The sequence below is a fragment of the Pseudopodoces humilis genome, chromosome 1 (assembly GCF_049639895.1).
Source record: "Pseudopodoces humilis isolate 2021_Gansu_Grassland_sample_001 chromosome 1, ASM4963989v1, whole genome shotgun sequence".
NCBI lineage: Eukaryota > Metazoa > Chordata > Aves > Passeriformes > Paridae > Pseudopodoces > Pseudopodoces humilis.
In genome coordinates, this window is record NC_142200.1 from 68,900,495 (window position 1) to 68,918,924 (window position 18,430).

The 18,430-nt window shown below is 38.6% G+C and overlaps 1 protein-coding gene across 13 annotated transcripts in view; it reads right to left on the bottom strand.

Annotated features, from left to right (window-relative positions):
- Nucleotides 1–420: 420 nt before the first annotated feature.
- IKZF1 (IKAROS family zinc finger 1) overlaps nt 421–18,430 on the bottom strand; it is a 68,932-nt gene continuing 50,922 nt past the window's right edge. For 10 of the 13 annotated variants that reach the window (XM_088054878.1, XM_088054849.1, XM_088054852.1 and 7 more), the window contains 4 exons: nt 12,788–12,955; nt 10,871–10,996; nt 6,411–6,545; nt 421–2,233 (listed from right to left, as the gene is read on the bottom strand). In XM_088054878.1, coding sequence (XP_087911004.1) covers nt 1,530–2,233; nt 6,411–6,545; nt 10,871–10,996; nt 12,788–12,955 — 1,133 coding nt within the window. In that variant the 3' untranslated portion in view covers nt 421–1,529. The remainder of the gene's footprint in view (nt 2,234–6,410; nt 6,546–10,870; nt 10,997–12,787; nt 12,956–18,430) is intronic. The other 3 variants (XM_088054882.1, XM_088054879.1, XM_088054846.1) reach the window with 2 other exon arrangements.

Here is an 18,430-nt window from a genome sequence, read left to right on the forward strand (position 1 = left end):
CCAGTCTTAAAGCATGAGGGTGTTCAGGGACAGAAATTAAATATTTGGAAGAGGAAGCTGAGTAGAAGCATTAAAAAAGAGGTTTTTATAAGATGTGTTTAGAGTTAAAATCTGTTCATAGAAGTTTTGATTCTAACTGAAGCTACAGTACCTGCAGCAGAACCTACCATGGAGAAAGATTTTGGTGGACTTTTCTGCTTTCTGCAAAGTGCTGCAGCCTCTGGTCTCCATTCTGCAAAAACCAACTTTTTTTTTTTTTTTTTTTTTTTTTTTTAATCTGAAGATTAGTTCTATTGAAGGAAAAGTAACTCCAAGCACTTCATTAAATGACTGGTTGGGTAGGAAGTAAAGGCTCTCCACAGCTTGTGGACCTTGGTCCCTCATTAAATGGCAAATTCCAGGAAAAAAGAAGACAGCTGAAAATTTTGACTGGCTGGTTTAATTAATCTCAGTGTTTTAAAAATAATCAAGTGCAACACTTATGAGTAGAGCCACAAAATTTACAAGAGGACATCTTCTGTGCAAGCAAAATGGGATTTTTTTTATATCTAAGAGAAGGACATTTGGATATTTCCCAGACAGTTTAAAAAGATGAAAAATGTGCTTTAGAAGACTCTCCACACATATACCTATCTACTTTCTCAACTGTACATCATACTTTTCTAAATAACTAAAACTTTAAAGAAAAATTAAATACATTTTAGCTTTTATATGCAGAGAAAGGAGGGGTTGCTTAACAAAAAGTGGGGGTTTATTGTATAGGAAGAGAAAATATTTATTCAAAAAGAGCCAACAATACTCTTTTTCTATACATTAAATGCAATTCATACTTCACAGAGTATATTACAAAGGTGTTTCTTCTATCTTTTGCATTCCTGTTTGTCTGCCTAGTGACACAAACAAGGCATGTTGTGATGTAAATACCAGTAGCACCCTTCCAGGTGGAAATGTTCTACTTCTTACCACCAAAGCAACTCACAACCTTCTGGCTGGGGGTGGTCCCATCCCACCCCAGCTGTCCATGATGTCATCTGAGATGGGTCCCTCCATCTTTAGTTGAGTTCAATCTTCTCAAAACAGTCAAATAATACCAGAAGTCAAAAAAACACACATCTGGTAGAAGAGCCCTATGCTCAGGGTGTTAAGAGAGAAAGCCTGGCCACTGCTGCCTGTTGTGTCCTCGTTGTGTAGAGCATCCTGCGCGTGGTTAAGAGTTCTGGCAAGGGGGGCTTGCAAGAAGCATCAGTTCAGGGAAAGGCTTTCAGCAATGTGACTACAAAAGCTCCTACTTACATTACTAAAGGTTTTTGGTGATCAAACATTTTCAGTAAAAACTCATTTTAGAAAACTGAGTTGCAATGCATGCTACCAAAATGAAATCCCTGTTCTTGTGGGAGAACATTGCTGAACTTCTGATTCTCTTGTGATTTTTACTGTCCAGCTGACTTTTGCTTTATTTCTGTCATAGCTCATGCAGCTCCAGTAATGCAGCTGTTGAGGCTCAATGTGTGTGTGTTGAGGCCAGTGTCTTAACCCATGTGGAAACGGTGCTCCCCTCGAGTTATGTGGGAAGAGAATTCATACCTGTCCTGGCTGTGGTAGCCACACATGTTGCATTCAAAAGGATCACGGAACCCATGGCAACCCATATGGATTGTATACATCACGTGATCCAAGAAAAGGACTCGACAGTGTTCACACTTGTAAACCCTTACTTGCTCCCCATTGCTGCTGATCACTTTGAAGGCATCCTGGGAATTGTCACTACCTGCTCTCAAGACATCATATTGCCTGTTTTCTTCTTTTATAGAGATGCCATTTCTTGCATGAGCACCTATATGGTTTGTCAGGTAGATCAACCCACTGCGCTCCTCATTATTGCTCTCTGTATCTGTTGAGTCTTGGCAGCTGTTGCTGGGAGAGACATCTCGTTCAGAGGAGACAGACTTGGCTTTGGAAAGCAGCAACAAGTTTTCCACTGTGCTGTCCTGAGGGAGGTTGGAGCGAATCTGACTGTCCCCGAGAGGTTTGTGGAGCTGATACATGGGGCTGATGACAGGCACCACCTCAGAGCCACTTGGCGGTGTCTGGACAAGGGGACGCAGGGACTCTGCCCCCAGGTAACTGATGGCATTGTTGATGGCCTGGTCAATCACGTGTGTCTGCATGAGTTCATTCTCCTTCTCGTAGTTGATGCTGGCATCATATGGAAGATCGGGCAAACATTTGTCACCTGCAGTGAAAAACAGTGAGGAGTCAGAGGGCTGATTTCTACACGATTAAGGAAATTAACATAATGGATCAATAAAACAGGGAAGAAGAGAGTTGACTGAATCCACCTCTGAGATCCACATAAGGTATTCACAGTTCTCTAATACAGCTGCAGAAAAGTGGTCTGTTGGTGGTCTTTTTTAGCATGCAAAATAATTTGAGGGCTTTGGAAAAGCAAATGGATTAAAGAAATACTGGAAATAATTATACGGGGACTCATGGGAGCTACAGATCTAGTGCTTTGTCATGTCTTTCTCCTTTCTCACTGACATCTCTCATCTGCCTCCTACAGTGAGCAGAGACACTGCCTTTGTGGCTGGTGAAGCTGGTGTGCCCACACAGCCACAGCAAGCTTGGCCTGATGCTTCAGAGCATGAAGCATATTATCAATATTTTTACCTAAGGTATTAGTCCATTCTTAGACTGGAAATTGTATGGTTTAGTTTCAGACCTTCAGTTTCTTAGAAATAACCTACATCATCAACATGGTCACATACATGTCATTTGGAGAACAATCAACAAAAAATTTATTTTATGTATTGCCACCATCCCTACACACCTACCATAAGCCATGTTAGACACATTACCAGAAGCTACCCATGTTCCTAAATATTTTGTGTCAAAAAGTTATTGTGTACAGGAGTAACCAAGAATCACGGAAAAAATTTAAGTGCATTTGTAGTTGGAGCATAGTTTTCAAGGTAGAAAGCCCTATCTAGAGCAAGATTACTTGTTACTGGTAACTTTGGGAACTGATGGGATGCCAAAAGTAATGGGTAAATCTGTTTGGTTTTTTTTTATTTTTTTTTTTAAATCAGACAACACTAATGTATATTTAGCTGGATAACCCAGTAATGAAAGCTGAGTTTCACTACAATTTCCCCCCCTATTACTGAACAGATAGGAAAACATAGAAGGGAAAAGTTAGGAGTGGAAATGTACAGATGCTGATTTTATGAACATGAGCAGTCTTCTCTAACAGTGTAAACCATCAAAGTTATTACCAGGTCCTTAATAAACTCATGCAAATGTAAAGAGGTAAAAGATTTTCACAGGCTCCTATGATCTACCAATAACATATTGTTAATAGTCTGGATGGATTTTCTAGCTCTTCAGATCTGGGGAAACACTAAAAGCCACAAACATCTGTGTGAAGTGCTATCACGATTTCCTGATCAACGTGAAATTTACTGGTATGTCTTGGAAAGTCCTAATTTGTCAAAAGAAATGCTAACAGAAGCATGGAAATTTTATCAGAAGATCTGCACATTATTTTATCAACAATTTTCCACACAGTTTCTACTGAGATTGACCATTCAAAGTCAGTGAAGAGACCAAAAACCTTTTAGCATGGCACTTCTGCAATGATGGGGGCTAAAGTGTAGGAAGTCCTGTGGTCTGCATTTCCCACAAGATATGGCTTCATACCATCTCCATGCTCTGAAAGCAGAGAAAGAAATACCCTGAGCATTGCATAAGTACCTATAGCTGCTATGCTACACAAGCTTCCAGTTTCTCTTGTTTTCTTTCCCAATCATTTTGCCAATTTGGGCTAGATTATTTTTTATTCCTGATTTATCCTTTATAATGTTATACTTTTCAGGCAGAGTCGCCTAAGATTCAAAGTACGCGTTGCAAAAGACTCTTGAATTAAATACAGAAAAACTCTCTTAACGTGAATGTATACACTTTATTCAAGGAGGAAAAATTAAGTCAAAATCATTCATATTCCATGGGAATTGCACACCACTGAAAAATTGAACTGATCTTCATTATAAACAAAATTTTGGGCATCCAGAAAGCATGATTTTAATATCTGTTTCTTGGGTAGTATTTGCTTTATGTAGCATAACTAGTTGGTAGTTGCGCTGGGAGGATCAAGTGTTCATAAGAAAAATTTGTTTCCAAGCAAAGTGTCTGAAATAGACACAAAGGTAGGGTAGGCAGGTACTATTTCTATATCTGGGCAATGCAGTAATATTTGCACTCATTAAAAATAATAGCTCATTTCTGTGGTTATTAGAGCATAAGTAAATTAAACTGCTAATGGTTTGACGCACTTCAAGGTTTGCACTGCTCAGGGTTCTGCATGAGGTACTTAAACAGTAAAAATGCACTCAGAGCATGTGGGCACCTTTTCTCTTAGTATTTTTTAATCCCTCTTTTGGTTGCCTATTCTTCATTATAGCCATATGTCAACCTTTCATGAAGTTCTCACTCTCTGTTTTGGATGGCCCAGTTCTTTTGAGTTTGGGAACTATTCCAGTTTGGAATACAGAGAGAATTTTACAGTATAACTGGCTGAATTTGTTGAACAATCTCATTTTTGTAAGGTAATTAATTTTTAGTGAATTTCATTAAAATTAATTCAATTTATTCTTGAGAAAAACTAGTAAAGCAGATAACACTCCTTCCCTTATGTGAAGGATGACATTTGCTCCTTCTCTCTGGAATTCAGCACAGTATTGGGATGACATGATAATCTCCAAGAGTAATAAACATGTACCCAAAAGCTCTCCTCACCAGCTAGCCCAACCTTGTGTTAATCAGGATTTTTTCTATTGTACGAAGAAGCAGATGAGGTTTGGAAAGGAAAGGATTTGGGAGCATTTTCTTGTTAGAAAACTTTTTCCTTTTGAAGGATAGCAAATTTCCACAAATATCTGCTGTCAGTAGGTTGTCTTCCTACACTTCACCCTGAAAAACTGACAGGAAACTCTGCCCTCCTAAAACTCATAGTTAAACTGGCTTTCTTTACAGTTTCTCAGGGTAAACAGAGGAAAAGAGAACTAAACAGCCAGTCCACACTCAAGGACACATTGCATAGTACCTTTAAATTTTAGCACTTCTGGTCTTCCTGGAGCTTTCACAGAATTGGTACCTTGCCTAATGCAGTTACTAGAGTGTCTAAACTGAGTCTTTGCCTTACATATATATTGTAGTTGATATATATTTGGTATCTATCTCTACCACAACTTTTGCTCTTTAATAAGCATAAGCATTTCTCATCCTTGACGACGTCTTAGAATTTTTGTCTTTGGACTTGAATAAAGCCTTGGAATTTAATTTAAAACATTTTGTTGCACCTCCTGGCATAGCTGAAACTCCCTTTTCCTTGTCTAGGAAATACTAATTTTTCTTTCACATTTTCCTTGTTCAAGAAAGTATATTTGTATTTTCTGTCACATAAACTGGTCTCTTTTTTTTGCCTTGACTTTTGACTGAAGACTTTCTTAATATGCATTTTGTTTCAGAAAATTTAATCTGTCTCCTAGATAATAGCATTTTAAAAAATATACAGTGAATTAGAAAAGAACCTAACTAGATATGAGTATATGCTATTCTCTGATCTCCCACATTTTTAGTTATTGAAGACCGACCTTACATACCTGACAAAATATTGTCTGTGGATCTCACAAAACTGATGTAATCCCTACTTAGACAGGCCTACTAAACAGAACAATATGGGTAGCCTTCATTTTTATAGGCTTAATGTCAAATTTGTCATTATTAAGACAAGAACTGCTACGTGCAAATGGGCATGAAGTTTTTGCATCATTCATAGAATGTACACAAAGGTCCTTTCATTTAGGTACTATTTTCAGACATATTAGTGTTAATATTCACATATTAACATATTAATTTAGGCTGTAAAAATAAACAGATTTTACCAACAGGAAGAAGATTACCCAGTCTATGCTCAACTATTCACAAATGCTTTCAGAAACACCAATATGCCCAGATCTGAATGTCATTCAAGAACTGAATAAAATAACTCTGAAGGTGTGGTCCAATGCTATCCCAACAGGAAACTTCTATACCTATCTTCATGTTCTTAGGGCAACTTCAAGAATCTGTTCAGATTTGTAATTATCTGGCCTGTAAGCTTTTAAAAAGGCAGGAAAAAGACGTAAAATTGATCTCCAGATGTGAAAAATTAAACATGCAGAAATTTATGCTGGAGATGCTTAGGTGGGTTTTTCTTTCCCCAACACATCTCTGTATCTGCTTCTATAGAGATACGTATTGTTAATTTAGCAAAACAAGTAAAATTATAAAGCAAAAGTAAAAATGCTGTGATCTTTTAGGGGGCTTTGTTTTATTTCATTTTTAGGAGACAGCGAATGTTTAACTCTTACCAACAAATTTCTGAGGCATAGAGCTCTTACGTTTGGCGACGTTACTTGCTAGTCTATCCAGTACGAGGGCTCTTTCTGACCCTATCTTGCACAGGTCTTCAGCCATTTCACACTGGTTACTTTCGTCTTTTATGACTGAAATCAAATGACATCAGAAGGGTTAGGCAGGTTCCATTTTAATGGAACTGTTGTCTTAGGTTATTATTTGTCAGTCAATGTCTTTTAGCTCCCAAGCAGCTGGACAAAGGAGCTTAGCATATGAGACACAGGACAATTCTGACTCTCAGTAACAAATTACCTCATGCTGATTAATCTATGTACATGCTCATGTTTTCCTCATTTAGGACACAAAAGTGAGAGGCAAGGTTTCTGCCTGTATGTCACATAATCACTCCACCCTTGTTCTACAGCAACTTGGCATTTCTGTCAATAAATTAGGTTCTAACTTTATCCTAGACAGAAATGAAGTTCATCTTTCCACTCTACCACTGAAATCCCCCGCAATGTCCTTCCACACCTCTCCCAGTGAGACCCCCGTATGATAGTTGCTTCCTCAGCAGGAAAAATGGATAAACTTCTCAACTCCAGCAGTGGAAGCTACACCAACCCTTGTCTCCAGCCCCTTTTATCCTATAGCAAATATTTCAATACCTCCTTGATGGTATTTTAGACTTTAACAATTTTAATTTATAAAATCACACCTTCAGTGGAATACTGATTTCCAATAACCAAACCTGTTTCCCAACCTCCCGCTGCTGCTGAGGCTGTAGAATTAGAGGCTTAACTGTGAGGCTTTAGAAAAAGGAGGCTATCTCACTTTCAGTATATTTTACTTCAGTACTTTCCTGCAGAAACAAAAGGGATGTATGAAAATGCACTGTCAAACAATGACTGTGAAAAATGTATGGAAAGGTATTTCTGACTTCTAGTATTTAATAGGAAGGTGAATGCACTGAGATCACAGCACAACTGTTTTGCTGGTGGGGTTTGGAGGCTTTTTTGTTTGTTTGTCAAGGGAGAAAAAGGAGTTAACTTTACTTTTATCTGCTACTAAGATAGGGACATTTTTCCTGAACTTTTCAGTTGCTATTGAAGACGCAAAAGATGATTTTTATACTTCGATTATTTGAGCTGTTTCAATTAAGTGATCCCTTCTGCTACATTTTTCCTTCTGTGCCTGCTGAGAATTTATTTTATCACTGGATTTACTGGTTCACAGGGCCCATTGCTCTGGTACCTGGGTGTTTCTCAGTAGCTGAGAGCACATCATTGCAATCCAGTGTTATTCTAACAATATACCACAGCCATAAAAGGATGATTGTGAAAATTTTGTTGTTCCTGACATACACGAAATCAGTTCTGGTGGATAACTGTGAGGAGCAGGTGAAGTGTCCTATTCGGCAATGCCCTGCACAACCAAACTGAGTACACAACTGGTTCTTGAGTCCCTGCTGCAGCATCACATACTACAGTGACAGTGATAGTGACAATGAAAATGCCAGTGCCAATGACAGTTACAGGGAGTTTCATGGAATTATGTTCCAGTCCCATAAGACACTAAAGATTGTGACCAATACAGGCAATGTGAAGAATTTAGTCATGAAGGTGCAGAAGAGTAAAAGGTGATTATGGTACATAGTCACCATTGAACAAGCACACACCAGCATCTCATGCTGACCAAGGCTTTCAGGTACCACCTCAGGAAGAGACTTACAGAGAATGTTTTAAAGCAAACATTCAACAGGGACACAAAAGACCGAGCATTTAGTTAAAAGTTGCAATGATCAGGAAATATCTGATTAGGATATAGTGGCGTTCCTTTTCTAATTGGTTCAAGAGAGGGTAAGTCATGTATTCAACAGTCAAACTTTCAAACTTCTAAAACTATTATTAAAAAGGGGGGGCAAATTGAATCATGTACTAATCCCCAGCACTTGCAACTGAAACCCTCTGAAATTTGCTAACAAATTAATAACTATTTCTCTACAATTTGGTGTCTATGAACTGAAAAAAAAAAATTTTATCTTTTTAAACAAAAATTCCCAGTGACTGAAGAACTGTAATTGAAGCTTTCAAAACTTCATAAACTACTTCTCCTGCTGTTTTATTTAAGCCTGGTAAGACTTCAGCACACTTCCACTCAACTCAAATGCAAAACTCTGATAATATCTCTAAGAGAAGAATTTGACATGGACAGTGAGATTATAGTCCTCTAAAATAAATATTTTGCCATTAAATTTGTCAGGTTCCAATTTTGTGCTATATTTTCTTCTCTTAAAGAGAGAAAACACAAGTTAAAATTTCTTGTTCCTCTTACTCCCTTTTACTCTATCTTTCCCTTATTTAAGTTCTTTCTCAATTACATTTGTTAGATTTAGAAGCTGAGGGAAAGCTTCTACAAGTTTAGTTTCTCCCTACTGACATTTTTCTATGTATACTGCATGAAGTATTTTAAAAATGCTGTAAAAAGCAATCTTGCTGTGGCAGAATGTCAAATCAGACGCTCTAGCAGATACTTCTGTACCAACTTTTCTTGAGGCTGGGGAAAAAGGGGTCAGAATAATGGCTCTAACAGATCCACATCACACCTTGAAATAGTTTAAGAACAGTAGTATTATAATTACTAGCTTTTCTAGAGACATTATAGAATACACTAAAATTCACAGGACATCCACTCATTCTCAACTGTTTTTTCTACATTTTCATCATGCAAAATACTAGGAAAAATGCAAGAAAGTTTCATTTTTTAGAACAGTATAGCATTGACTTGTTAACTGAGGACTAAATTTCTTTAAGCATGAAGTCTTTGGCTGAATATGAGATTAAAACTCTTTAATTAATTTGATTTTTTTTCTAATTTTCAAAAGCAGTCCTATTATGTCAAATATGGAATATACAAGAAGAATATACAAGAAGAAATACATATATTTTAATGTATATACAAGAAGTGATTATTTCAAAGCATTAATTAATTCCTCAAGTTTTTACCCCACTGAGTTATTAGCTATTTAGTTGTAACTAGTGCAAGCTCTCTTGTCATGATTTGATATAAACAAGGGTCAGTCTCTAAAACTGTTTAATTTCTCATTAAAGTTTATGATTCCTGACATCAGTTTCATCTTACTAAGAGTTTCATAGTAGTTCAGCCACTCATTCACACAGATTTTCAAATTCAGTGTGCAGGCACTTAAATCGATGTGCCAGACACTGAAGACTGAAATCCCAAACCAGAATATTTGCTTCTAAATCCTGTTACCTCTTTGAGAAATAATTATTGCTGCTTTCTGTATATTATTACATTGAGGTTTTCTATTCATATATTCTGCAGCCCCTAAATAAAATTAGAAGGGATACTGCTCTAACATGCTGTCTGCAGAAGCATCTCAGTTGTATTCACGGCTATCATTATGTGCATATACTTTACATTATTTGATAGCTTGTAAAAACATATTCATGTTCTGTACAGATATAAAATATTAAATGAAGCATGATTGCAAAGAGGGCAGAGAGAACTTTTCATTTTTGTCATTTGACAAACTAAATAACATATAAATGACAGGATTAAAAAGATATGTAGGAAATGGAACTTACTGGCTGGGTTTAAACTCCACCAGAGAAGCTGGATCTTCTCCATCTAAAACTGCACATGCAAGAGGACTTTGCATGGCTAATCACTGTGATCAGTCCTATACAGATCATCTGGATCTTTGTTAAAAAGTATAATCCAAGCTCCAATATCTGCCTCCTCTCTTTCTGAGCATAGTTTTTTGATATTCTCCCAGAAATGGGCTTTACCTTCATCATTACACTAGTCTCAACACAGGTCCTTACCTCCCCCCAATTTTCTTTCAAAAGGAAGCTTGGGAAGAAGGTTGTCAACAAATTATTAGCCATTCTGGCTAATTTGTCTCAAGTCAAACTGCCTAAATTAAATATCTCTGGCTTTATGTCCTCTTGCTTGGCAGAATAAAATCAAAGCCAGATAGCTCATCCTTGTTAGATGAATTGATCCCAGTGATCAAGTGAGCCCTTTAAGCTGTGCCAGGGAAGGGGAGGAGATGTGCAGTGCAGATTATTCAGCCCTATCTAGAACACTGGAATTAAGTCTTGATTAAAAATACATTCACAAGTGTATTGCAATTTAGGCCTCCAAGAGAAGGTGGTGAGGTGATATAAGCATATTGTCTTGAGATGACAAACTGATGTTTTCCAAGCCTTGCAAGTGTTTTGCTACATGTTTGAATTGTGCTTTGGCTTTTTATTGGAGCTAAACAAAGTGAAAAAACAGCCAAATGTTTATCAAATAAAGAGTAAATCCAGACACAGTATCATACATACGGGGGATGTGCCTGACTCTCCAAAGCAAAAGTTGCCACAAATGGTACTATCGATTCTTTTGTCGTCCTTTCTCTGCATTTATAACAGGACAGCAGTATTCCCCAAATGGACACTTTTATTACCTGGATAGATGCTGCTTGAGAGATTCATGGTTTGAAGGTAGTTATGACAACGTTCTTTATGTTCTTCCAAAGAGCTGCGCTGTTTGTAACTGCGACCACAGTATCCACACTTATGGGGCTTGCCAACTGGAGAAAACACAAATTATTATGAGATTCAGATGAGACATTCAACAGAATATTAGCAATGGTAAGGACAAGAGATAAAAAGTCCACCCCAAAAATAAATACATGCTGTGGTGAAGGAAGATTTCATCAGTTTAAAAATCTAAGTGAAAAACAACTAATGGAAAATTGTTTGCATATCTTTACATCAACAGGCTAATTCTATGGGTGCTGCAAACTGATTTTAGATGATTCAGATCAGATAAAGACTGTGACATTAAATCTTTAAAAACTGCATCTACACAGGTTAGAAACTGAGACACCTTCAAAGGTCTGGGAGGAGTTTCTTTAGTGTCCAGTCGCACAGAGACTGCCAGTGGATGAACTGGTGGTGCAGGTAGAGACTTGCTTGGTTGGAGGTCAGTTCTGGTTTAAACAGAACCAGAACAACAGATCAACTCTTTTAAGAAGATCTTAGATTTTGCATGTTTTCTGCTTCTGGAAATTCAAGATAAATGGCATGATAATTTATTTTCTGTATTACACCAATCCAGATCTAGCTAGTTCTAGGAATTTTTCACCAAAAATACTGTTCTGTATACTTCTGGACTTTAATTTTCTGTCTTAACACAACAAGACTGTAATTTTATATGTGATTTCACAATTTTAAATAGTTACACAGTTTAATTTCTGAATTTTATTTATGGATTCTTAGGTGAAAATCAGATTCAGACATCCAACTTCTTTTATAATATATTGGTGTCAATTTGCCAATTGCAGGAAATAATCATTATCTATAGTTTAGGCATTGCCTCTTTAACTATGGAATTCTCAGTGTTTGCCAGGAGTGTCTAGACGAGATTTCATACATATATATATATGAAAAGCTATGTTTCAAATTGTGCATTCATGAAGATCAATAATAACAAGGGAGAGGGAGGCAAAATACTATATGTGTCCTGCTCAATCAGGCTGGGAAAAAAAAGGAGAAATGGAAATTATTTTGGAAATCTGGGATCAACTCTAAGGATCTTATTATTCAATACATGTGCTAGAGAAGAATTTCCCTAATTTTTTGGAGCACAAAAAAATCACTTTGAGAGCTCCCCTTCTGCCACCCAGAAACCAAAATCAACTAACACAGTAAATGTGCTAAATTGGTTTTACTTCACAGAAGGTATGTCACTGTGGCTTCTGTCAATGAGAGGTTCATGGTAATGGGGGAAGTGCATCTATTCAAAAATATTTATTCATGTCTCCCTATCACTGTTGAGAGAGACATGGAGAAACTCCGCCAGAGTCCTCTTCTGTGGAATTATTAACTTTCTTTCTCCCACCCTCTACCTTCTTCCCACTCTCTCTTTCAAAGTAGTTGTAATAACAATGTGCAACAAACAACTCCTGCTAAATGCTGTAAGCAGTGTTCATTCCTTAGGCTGAAGATGAATACAAGACTGTGTTTCAACTTTATATTATCCCTAACCTTAAAACATTTATCAACTTAAGTAATTTTTGTACTTCTATGAAATTGATTATTCACATGAGGCTTGTAAGATGAATCTCTAATACAGAAACTTTGAATCAGCCAAGAAGTATGGTAAAAATCCCAGTTCTTCTGGTGAAGGGTTGTGAGTGTGACGTGTTTAGTAATTTCTTTGCTGCTAACACGCTGTGGCCAGCTCACAGCTTGGTTAACCCCAAGATAGGGATATTCAGATCCTCAGTGTGAGAAGAGCTCTCAGGACAGTGGCCACCCCCATCTCCTCGGCGGGTATGGTGATAAGCAGCCCTGGTTATTCCAAAACCTTCACTTACCTGAGTGAGTCCTCAGGTGTCCCGTGAGGGCATCCCTGCGGCGGCAAGCATAGTTACACAGGTGACACTTGAAGGGCTTTTCACCTGAGTGCAGCTTTATGTGGCGCAGAAGGTTGCCCTTCTGCGTAAAAGAGGCTCCACACTGATTGCACTGGAAAGGGCGTTCTCCTATGGGAAGAAGGAGAAAATATGTGAGAACAAAAAAATCTTATGTGGTAACAAGAGAAAGATTTCAGGGAGAAAGTTGTTTTCTCACTGCTGCTCTGTGACTTCTACCGGCTGCAAGTTTGATATAACATGAGGCTTTCAGACTAAACCTGCCAGTTTCTTAATGCTTCACTGGCTGGGTCAATTTGATCTGAAAATCTAATTTTTTTTTTCTAAATCAGAATGGCACATCACAATGCAAATTCAAACTCATTTAAATAAAGTGACTGCAACATTTTGTGTTGAAGAGCCACTCTTCCTGATCAGCAGTTTTGGAATAAACCAATATCCAATTTTGCATGTTGTGGCATTTGGTGGGGTTTTTAATGTGGCTTTTTTCAAAGGGTCTTTAAAATATGCCACTGAAGCAGCAAAATAAAAAGGAAACTCATTAAAAATGCATTTCAGGATCACAAGTTCATTTCAGCGTTACATTCTTATATTTAAATGAAAGGCACTTCATTATAACAGTTATAATAACTTCTTTTCATTTACATTTTCCCTGTATTTTCCCTTTCAATTTCTTCTCCATTACCTGTCTGTCCCTAAGCAGCCAAATCAGGAAAGAAGCAGAGAAAAGAGAGAAAGGTAGAGAGTAAAATGACAGAAGTTAAGACAGTGCAAAGGAAGCTCTGTACTTCCATACCTAAGTCCAACACTTCTCTAGGTAAGGTATGAACAGAGGAGCTGCACAAACAGTCTCTGATGGTTTGGACAGATGTGGAAAAACTTGAAGAGACACAGCCTTGATTTGTCTAAACTGGTGCCTGTTATCAAGGAAGTGGATCAAAGCCTTTGCAAAAATTAATACGGCTGTTGTTTGCTTTTTAGTGTTGTTTAAAATCAATACGATATTTTATTAGTTTGGGGTTTTTTGTTTTCTTTCTTTTTTTTGGTTTTGTTTTTTTTTAATTTAAGATGCATGAGGTCTTTTCTGAAATCAGTGGGAAATAAAATACATTTCCAGTTGTATCAGATAGGAATAAAAGAAAAATTACACATAAGAGCATTCTATCAGCAAGAACTGCTTTTGCATGCCCTCAACTAAGTCAAACTAGTCTTTAAAACACATTTGCTGAACTTTGTTTCTCTTAGGCATCAGTTCATCCTGTTGTAGTAACTATAATGCATCATCATTAGAGACATCCCAAAAATGACTTATTCTTAGTTTTGATTTTTTTTGTGTGTAGAAATAACACTGTGTTTAAGATTTCAGCGCTAAAGTTAAAATACTAAAATAAAAAAAAATTAAATTATTTCTTCTCTCTCATTTAAACATCATGTATCATTTTGCACACCTAGGATAACCTTTTATGTCCATATATGTCCATATACGTGCAGCATAATAATTTTTGACATCTGGGTAATGCAGCAGGACAGCTGAAGATCAATTAGAGAGCAGCACTGTCCCAACCCAAAAATATGAAAACTCTGCCTTCAGGGCCGGCAGCTTTAGCATTCATCAAACAGCAAAATTAATCCCCTTTATGGCAAGACATTTTCATTGGTCACTTTTAAGCAGAGCAGCATAGTGCCTATCAAGGTAAATGAGCTCACTTTGTCCATCAAGTATCTCTGTTCATCTAAACTATTCCCACATCTGGTTCAGCTGGGATGGCATGCAAAAATGCCAGCATAAGCCTGATAGGACTTTGCAATGTACTTCTTAAGCCATGCATGGTATAATTAGGGAGAAAAGAAAACAGGCGTCTCTCTACTTCTTAATCTTTGGGACAGTTACTTAGTGCAGAAAGTTTTTTTCAGAAACGGACTGAAATAGTAAATAGAAGAAGTCAGCTCAGAAAGGGGGACACATTCAGGAGAAATAGTTAATTCTTACAAAGCAGCTTTTCTAGCATTCATTCCTGTTATTTTGACTCAGAGGGCCATAAGAAGACAAAACAAGAACCATAAAAGTACTCCAGGAATGAAATGTAAAGCAAAGTAAGAATGAAATGTATCTCTAGCCTACAGCTCTCCCAAGTACAGAGTGAAGCCTTGCACTAGGTGGAAAAGACAGAAGGAGCATTTCAAATGAGACTGCTGCAAACTAAATACTTCACAGAACTTAAATTGGGATTAGATGTAAGGAAGCCTGAACTCATGTTGCTGTAGAAGGGAAACTATGACCCTGAAGCTATGTGTAGCTTGGCTGGCCCTTAGCTGACCATGCTGCAACTACTGGGGTGAGGAATGCCTCCTTTATGAGCCCAGCAAAATTCCCAGACATGCCAGGACGCTGACAGCCACTGATGGAAGGCTACTGGGTGTGGTGATACCTCCAAAAATGTGGATGGAACAGGATGGAAAGAAAAAATATATAATTACTCTTTTTCTAAACAGTCTAAACAGTGTCTTATCATCTCCAGGTCTGCATACTACGTACCTGTCCTGGGCACATAGTCATGACCAAATATAGGCCCAGGAACAAAAACTGCAATGGAACCCTGAATTCAATCAGCAATTATCACCATTGCAGTGATTTGCAAGCCTTAGTAGGAGCTTGGGCCCTGGACTACTTATTCAGTGAAGAATACTTATAATCTTAATTAAAATACTTCTAATTTCTTAAGCAATGATAAGATCACCTAATGCTTAGAGACCTGCAGAGCTCTCTAAGTAAATCTGAGACATTCAGAACCAAGTAACAAGATGTGAGTGAACTAACTGGTAACTTAACTTAGTGTACATATAAGGAGGCCTTATATACACCTATGCACACACATACACAGATATCCATATATATGCAAATATATGCAGAGTGAGCAAGAGAAGCCTGAATATAGCCTGAGGTTTCAGCATCAGGGAGCAGGAGTTTCTTTCTCCTTTCAAGATCTCCTTTTTCTTAAAAACCAAACAAGTCAGTGGCAAGCTGGAGAAAATGAACTGAAAGGGAAGTGAGAAGAGTTGGGCATCTGTGAGTTGGGATTTGCTCTGAAGATACAAGCAACAGGCAAGGTGCTAGGAAGCAGTCAGTGCTGTACAGCTGCCTGCAGACAGGAGAGGGCAGAAATATCAGGTGCTGCTCTGCATATCAGCACTTGAGAGGTGTATTCATTAAAAGCAATTATGTCTTTTATCAGGTCAGGCAGTCATTTTATTTTGGCATTTAGTGTGCTAGAGTTTTGTTCACTTATCAGATATTTATTTAAGAAAACCTCACTGCATATGCAGGTTTTACATGAATTAGCAGCAAAGTAATTCATTTATGAGGCTTATTCCTTCACCAGGCGTGTATTGAAATGGGCTTCAGCATAGTAAGTTAAATGTCTGTAACAGTATATCCCATTTTGACTTTAATTTTCACAGCACAGCTGAAAGGAAAAGCAGTCACCACTGTTTCGCCATGACATCCCCTTATTTTAAACTACCAGCTCTGAATTACCACTCCTTTGCCAGCCCCTGAAAAACCACCTGAGCTCATTCAAAGAGGCTGCTCAGGATTGGAGGTGAGGATGAGGTAGGTGGGAAACCAAAGGCATTCTTTCCATGGAAGGACCCAGGGACAAAACTTCGCACCCTTTAGTTTTATTAAGTATAAAGGAAGGGGATCTCCTGAGCAAAGTGCCCCTTGTGGGGTGCTTCCACTGTAGGCTTGAACTACATTCCCTTATTAAAGAGAGGGTCTAGTTGGGAAGGGAAGAGCTCTGCAAAGGGTGGAGAAATCTTCAAGTGACAATCCTTGTGTGGTAGCACCCAAAGCACCCTTGGCAGGCAAATGGGTCCCTCTGCCAGGCAAGAAGTTCGGGGAGCTGAAGGTCTGTGCTGGGGAAATGACCTGGCACTGAGCGAGGTGGCCCCTGGGGATATTGTCACAGGGACCAGGCAGCCCAGCTCACCCTCAAAGACAGCAGGCTGGGTACCAAGGAGTGTACGAGAAACAAAGGCAGCTGTGCCCACCACCTCCCTAAAGGCAGGTATGTCCTCACACAGGCCATTCAGCCCTGGTGCAAACACTGCCATGGACCCTTAGGAACCTGAAACAGCTCCTCTGATCCAGCAACAGTGGGGGCTTTTTAACAAAAGAGCAGTCTGCTTAAACAAGCACTAAGACTTCTACCTCTAAGTACATTTCAAGTTGCAACATATTGTTTCAACCACTACAGCCTCCTCTTCAGGCTGAGGGTCTGTTTAAAAGAACTCACACAGAAGTAAATTTACATTTTAATTTTATAGAAAAGAAAGAAAAAGGAGGGGAGGGAAGGGGAGGGGAGGGAAGGTGCGGGAAGGTGCGGGAAGGTGTGGGAAGGGAAGGTGCGGGAAGGGAAGGTGCGGGAAGGTGCGGGAAGGTGCGGGAAGGGAAGGTGCGGGAAGGTGCGGGAAGGTGCGGGAAGGTGCGGGAAGGTGCGGGAAGGTGCGGGAAGGTGCGGGAAGGTGCGGGAAGGGAAGGGAAGGCAAGGGAAGGGAAGGGAAGGGAAGGGAAGGGAAGGGAAGGGAAGGGAAGGGAAGGGAAGGGAAGGGAAGGGAAGGGAAGGGAAGGGAAGGGAAGGGAAGGGAAGGGAAGGGAAGGGAAGGGAAGGGAAGGGAAGGGAAGGGAAGGGAAGGGAAGGGAAGGGAAGGGAAGGGAAGGGAAGGGAAGGGAAGGGAAGGGAAGGGAAGGGAAGGGAAGGGAAGGGAAGGGAAGGGAAGGGAAGGGAAGGGAAGGGAAGGGAAGGGAAGGGAAGGGAAGGGAAGGATCAACAAGCACTTTGTTATATCTGGGAGGTAGGCTACAGCATCTCTTCTGAGTACTAGTTGTGGCTTTTCCAATAATTATCTGCTCTTCCCTGACAGAGGGATTTATTACATACAGTTGAAGAGTACTTTGAAGCAGGCAATGTAACAGCATTGCTTCTGAACATGGCTAATCCATGTTACACTAGCAGATCGAAGGCTTCCATAGCTTGAACAGACACAGTTACTGTGACAGACAGTAACACTGAAGGCAATGGAATACACTCAGGGGCTTTTCGTGAATACTCTCCATTTAACTCTGAAAGCATTTTGTTAATCTCATTACTTAGTAATTCTGGGAAAGTTATTTAAGAAAGACTTTGAGGAAGAAAGTATCTATGTGTTTATCTCTGACTATTTCAGTCTAGTGTAACTATAAGACATTCTTACCTTAAAAATATTTTAAAATTCCCTCTCATTGGAATATTCATGTAAAAATGCCAAATCCCCAATTTATTTTCAAAGCAACTTCTGTGAAACAACAGTACAGTTTAGTTCTTCTCTTTTATCCATGAATGACATTATAGTTTAGATTGGAAGCCTAACTTTTAGAAATATCAGGCAAGGTGAGACTCACTCTTTACTTTTTCATTTCATTTCATACTTTTTACTTGTTTCAGCCTCTTAATTTGTGGCCCTCTTTGAGACTAATCAGAATTAGAAAATTGAGGCAAGAATATTCAGAACACTTTACAATGAAAAACCATCCCTATGGAACACAAA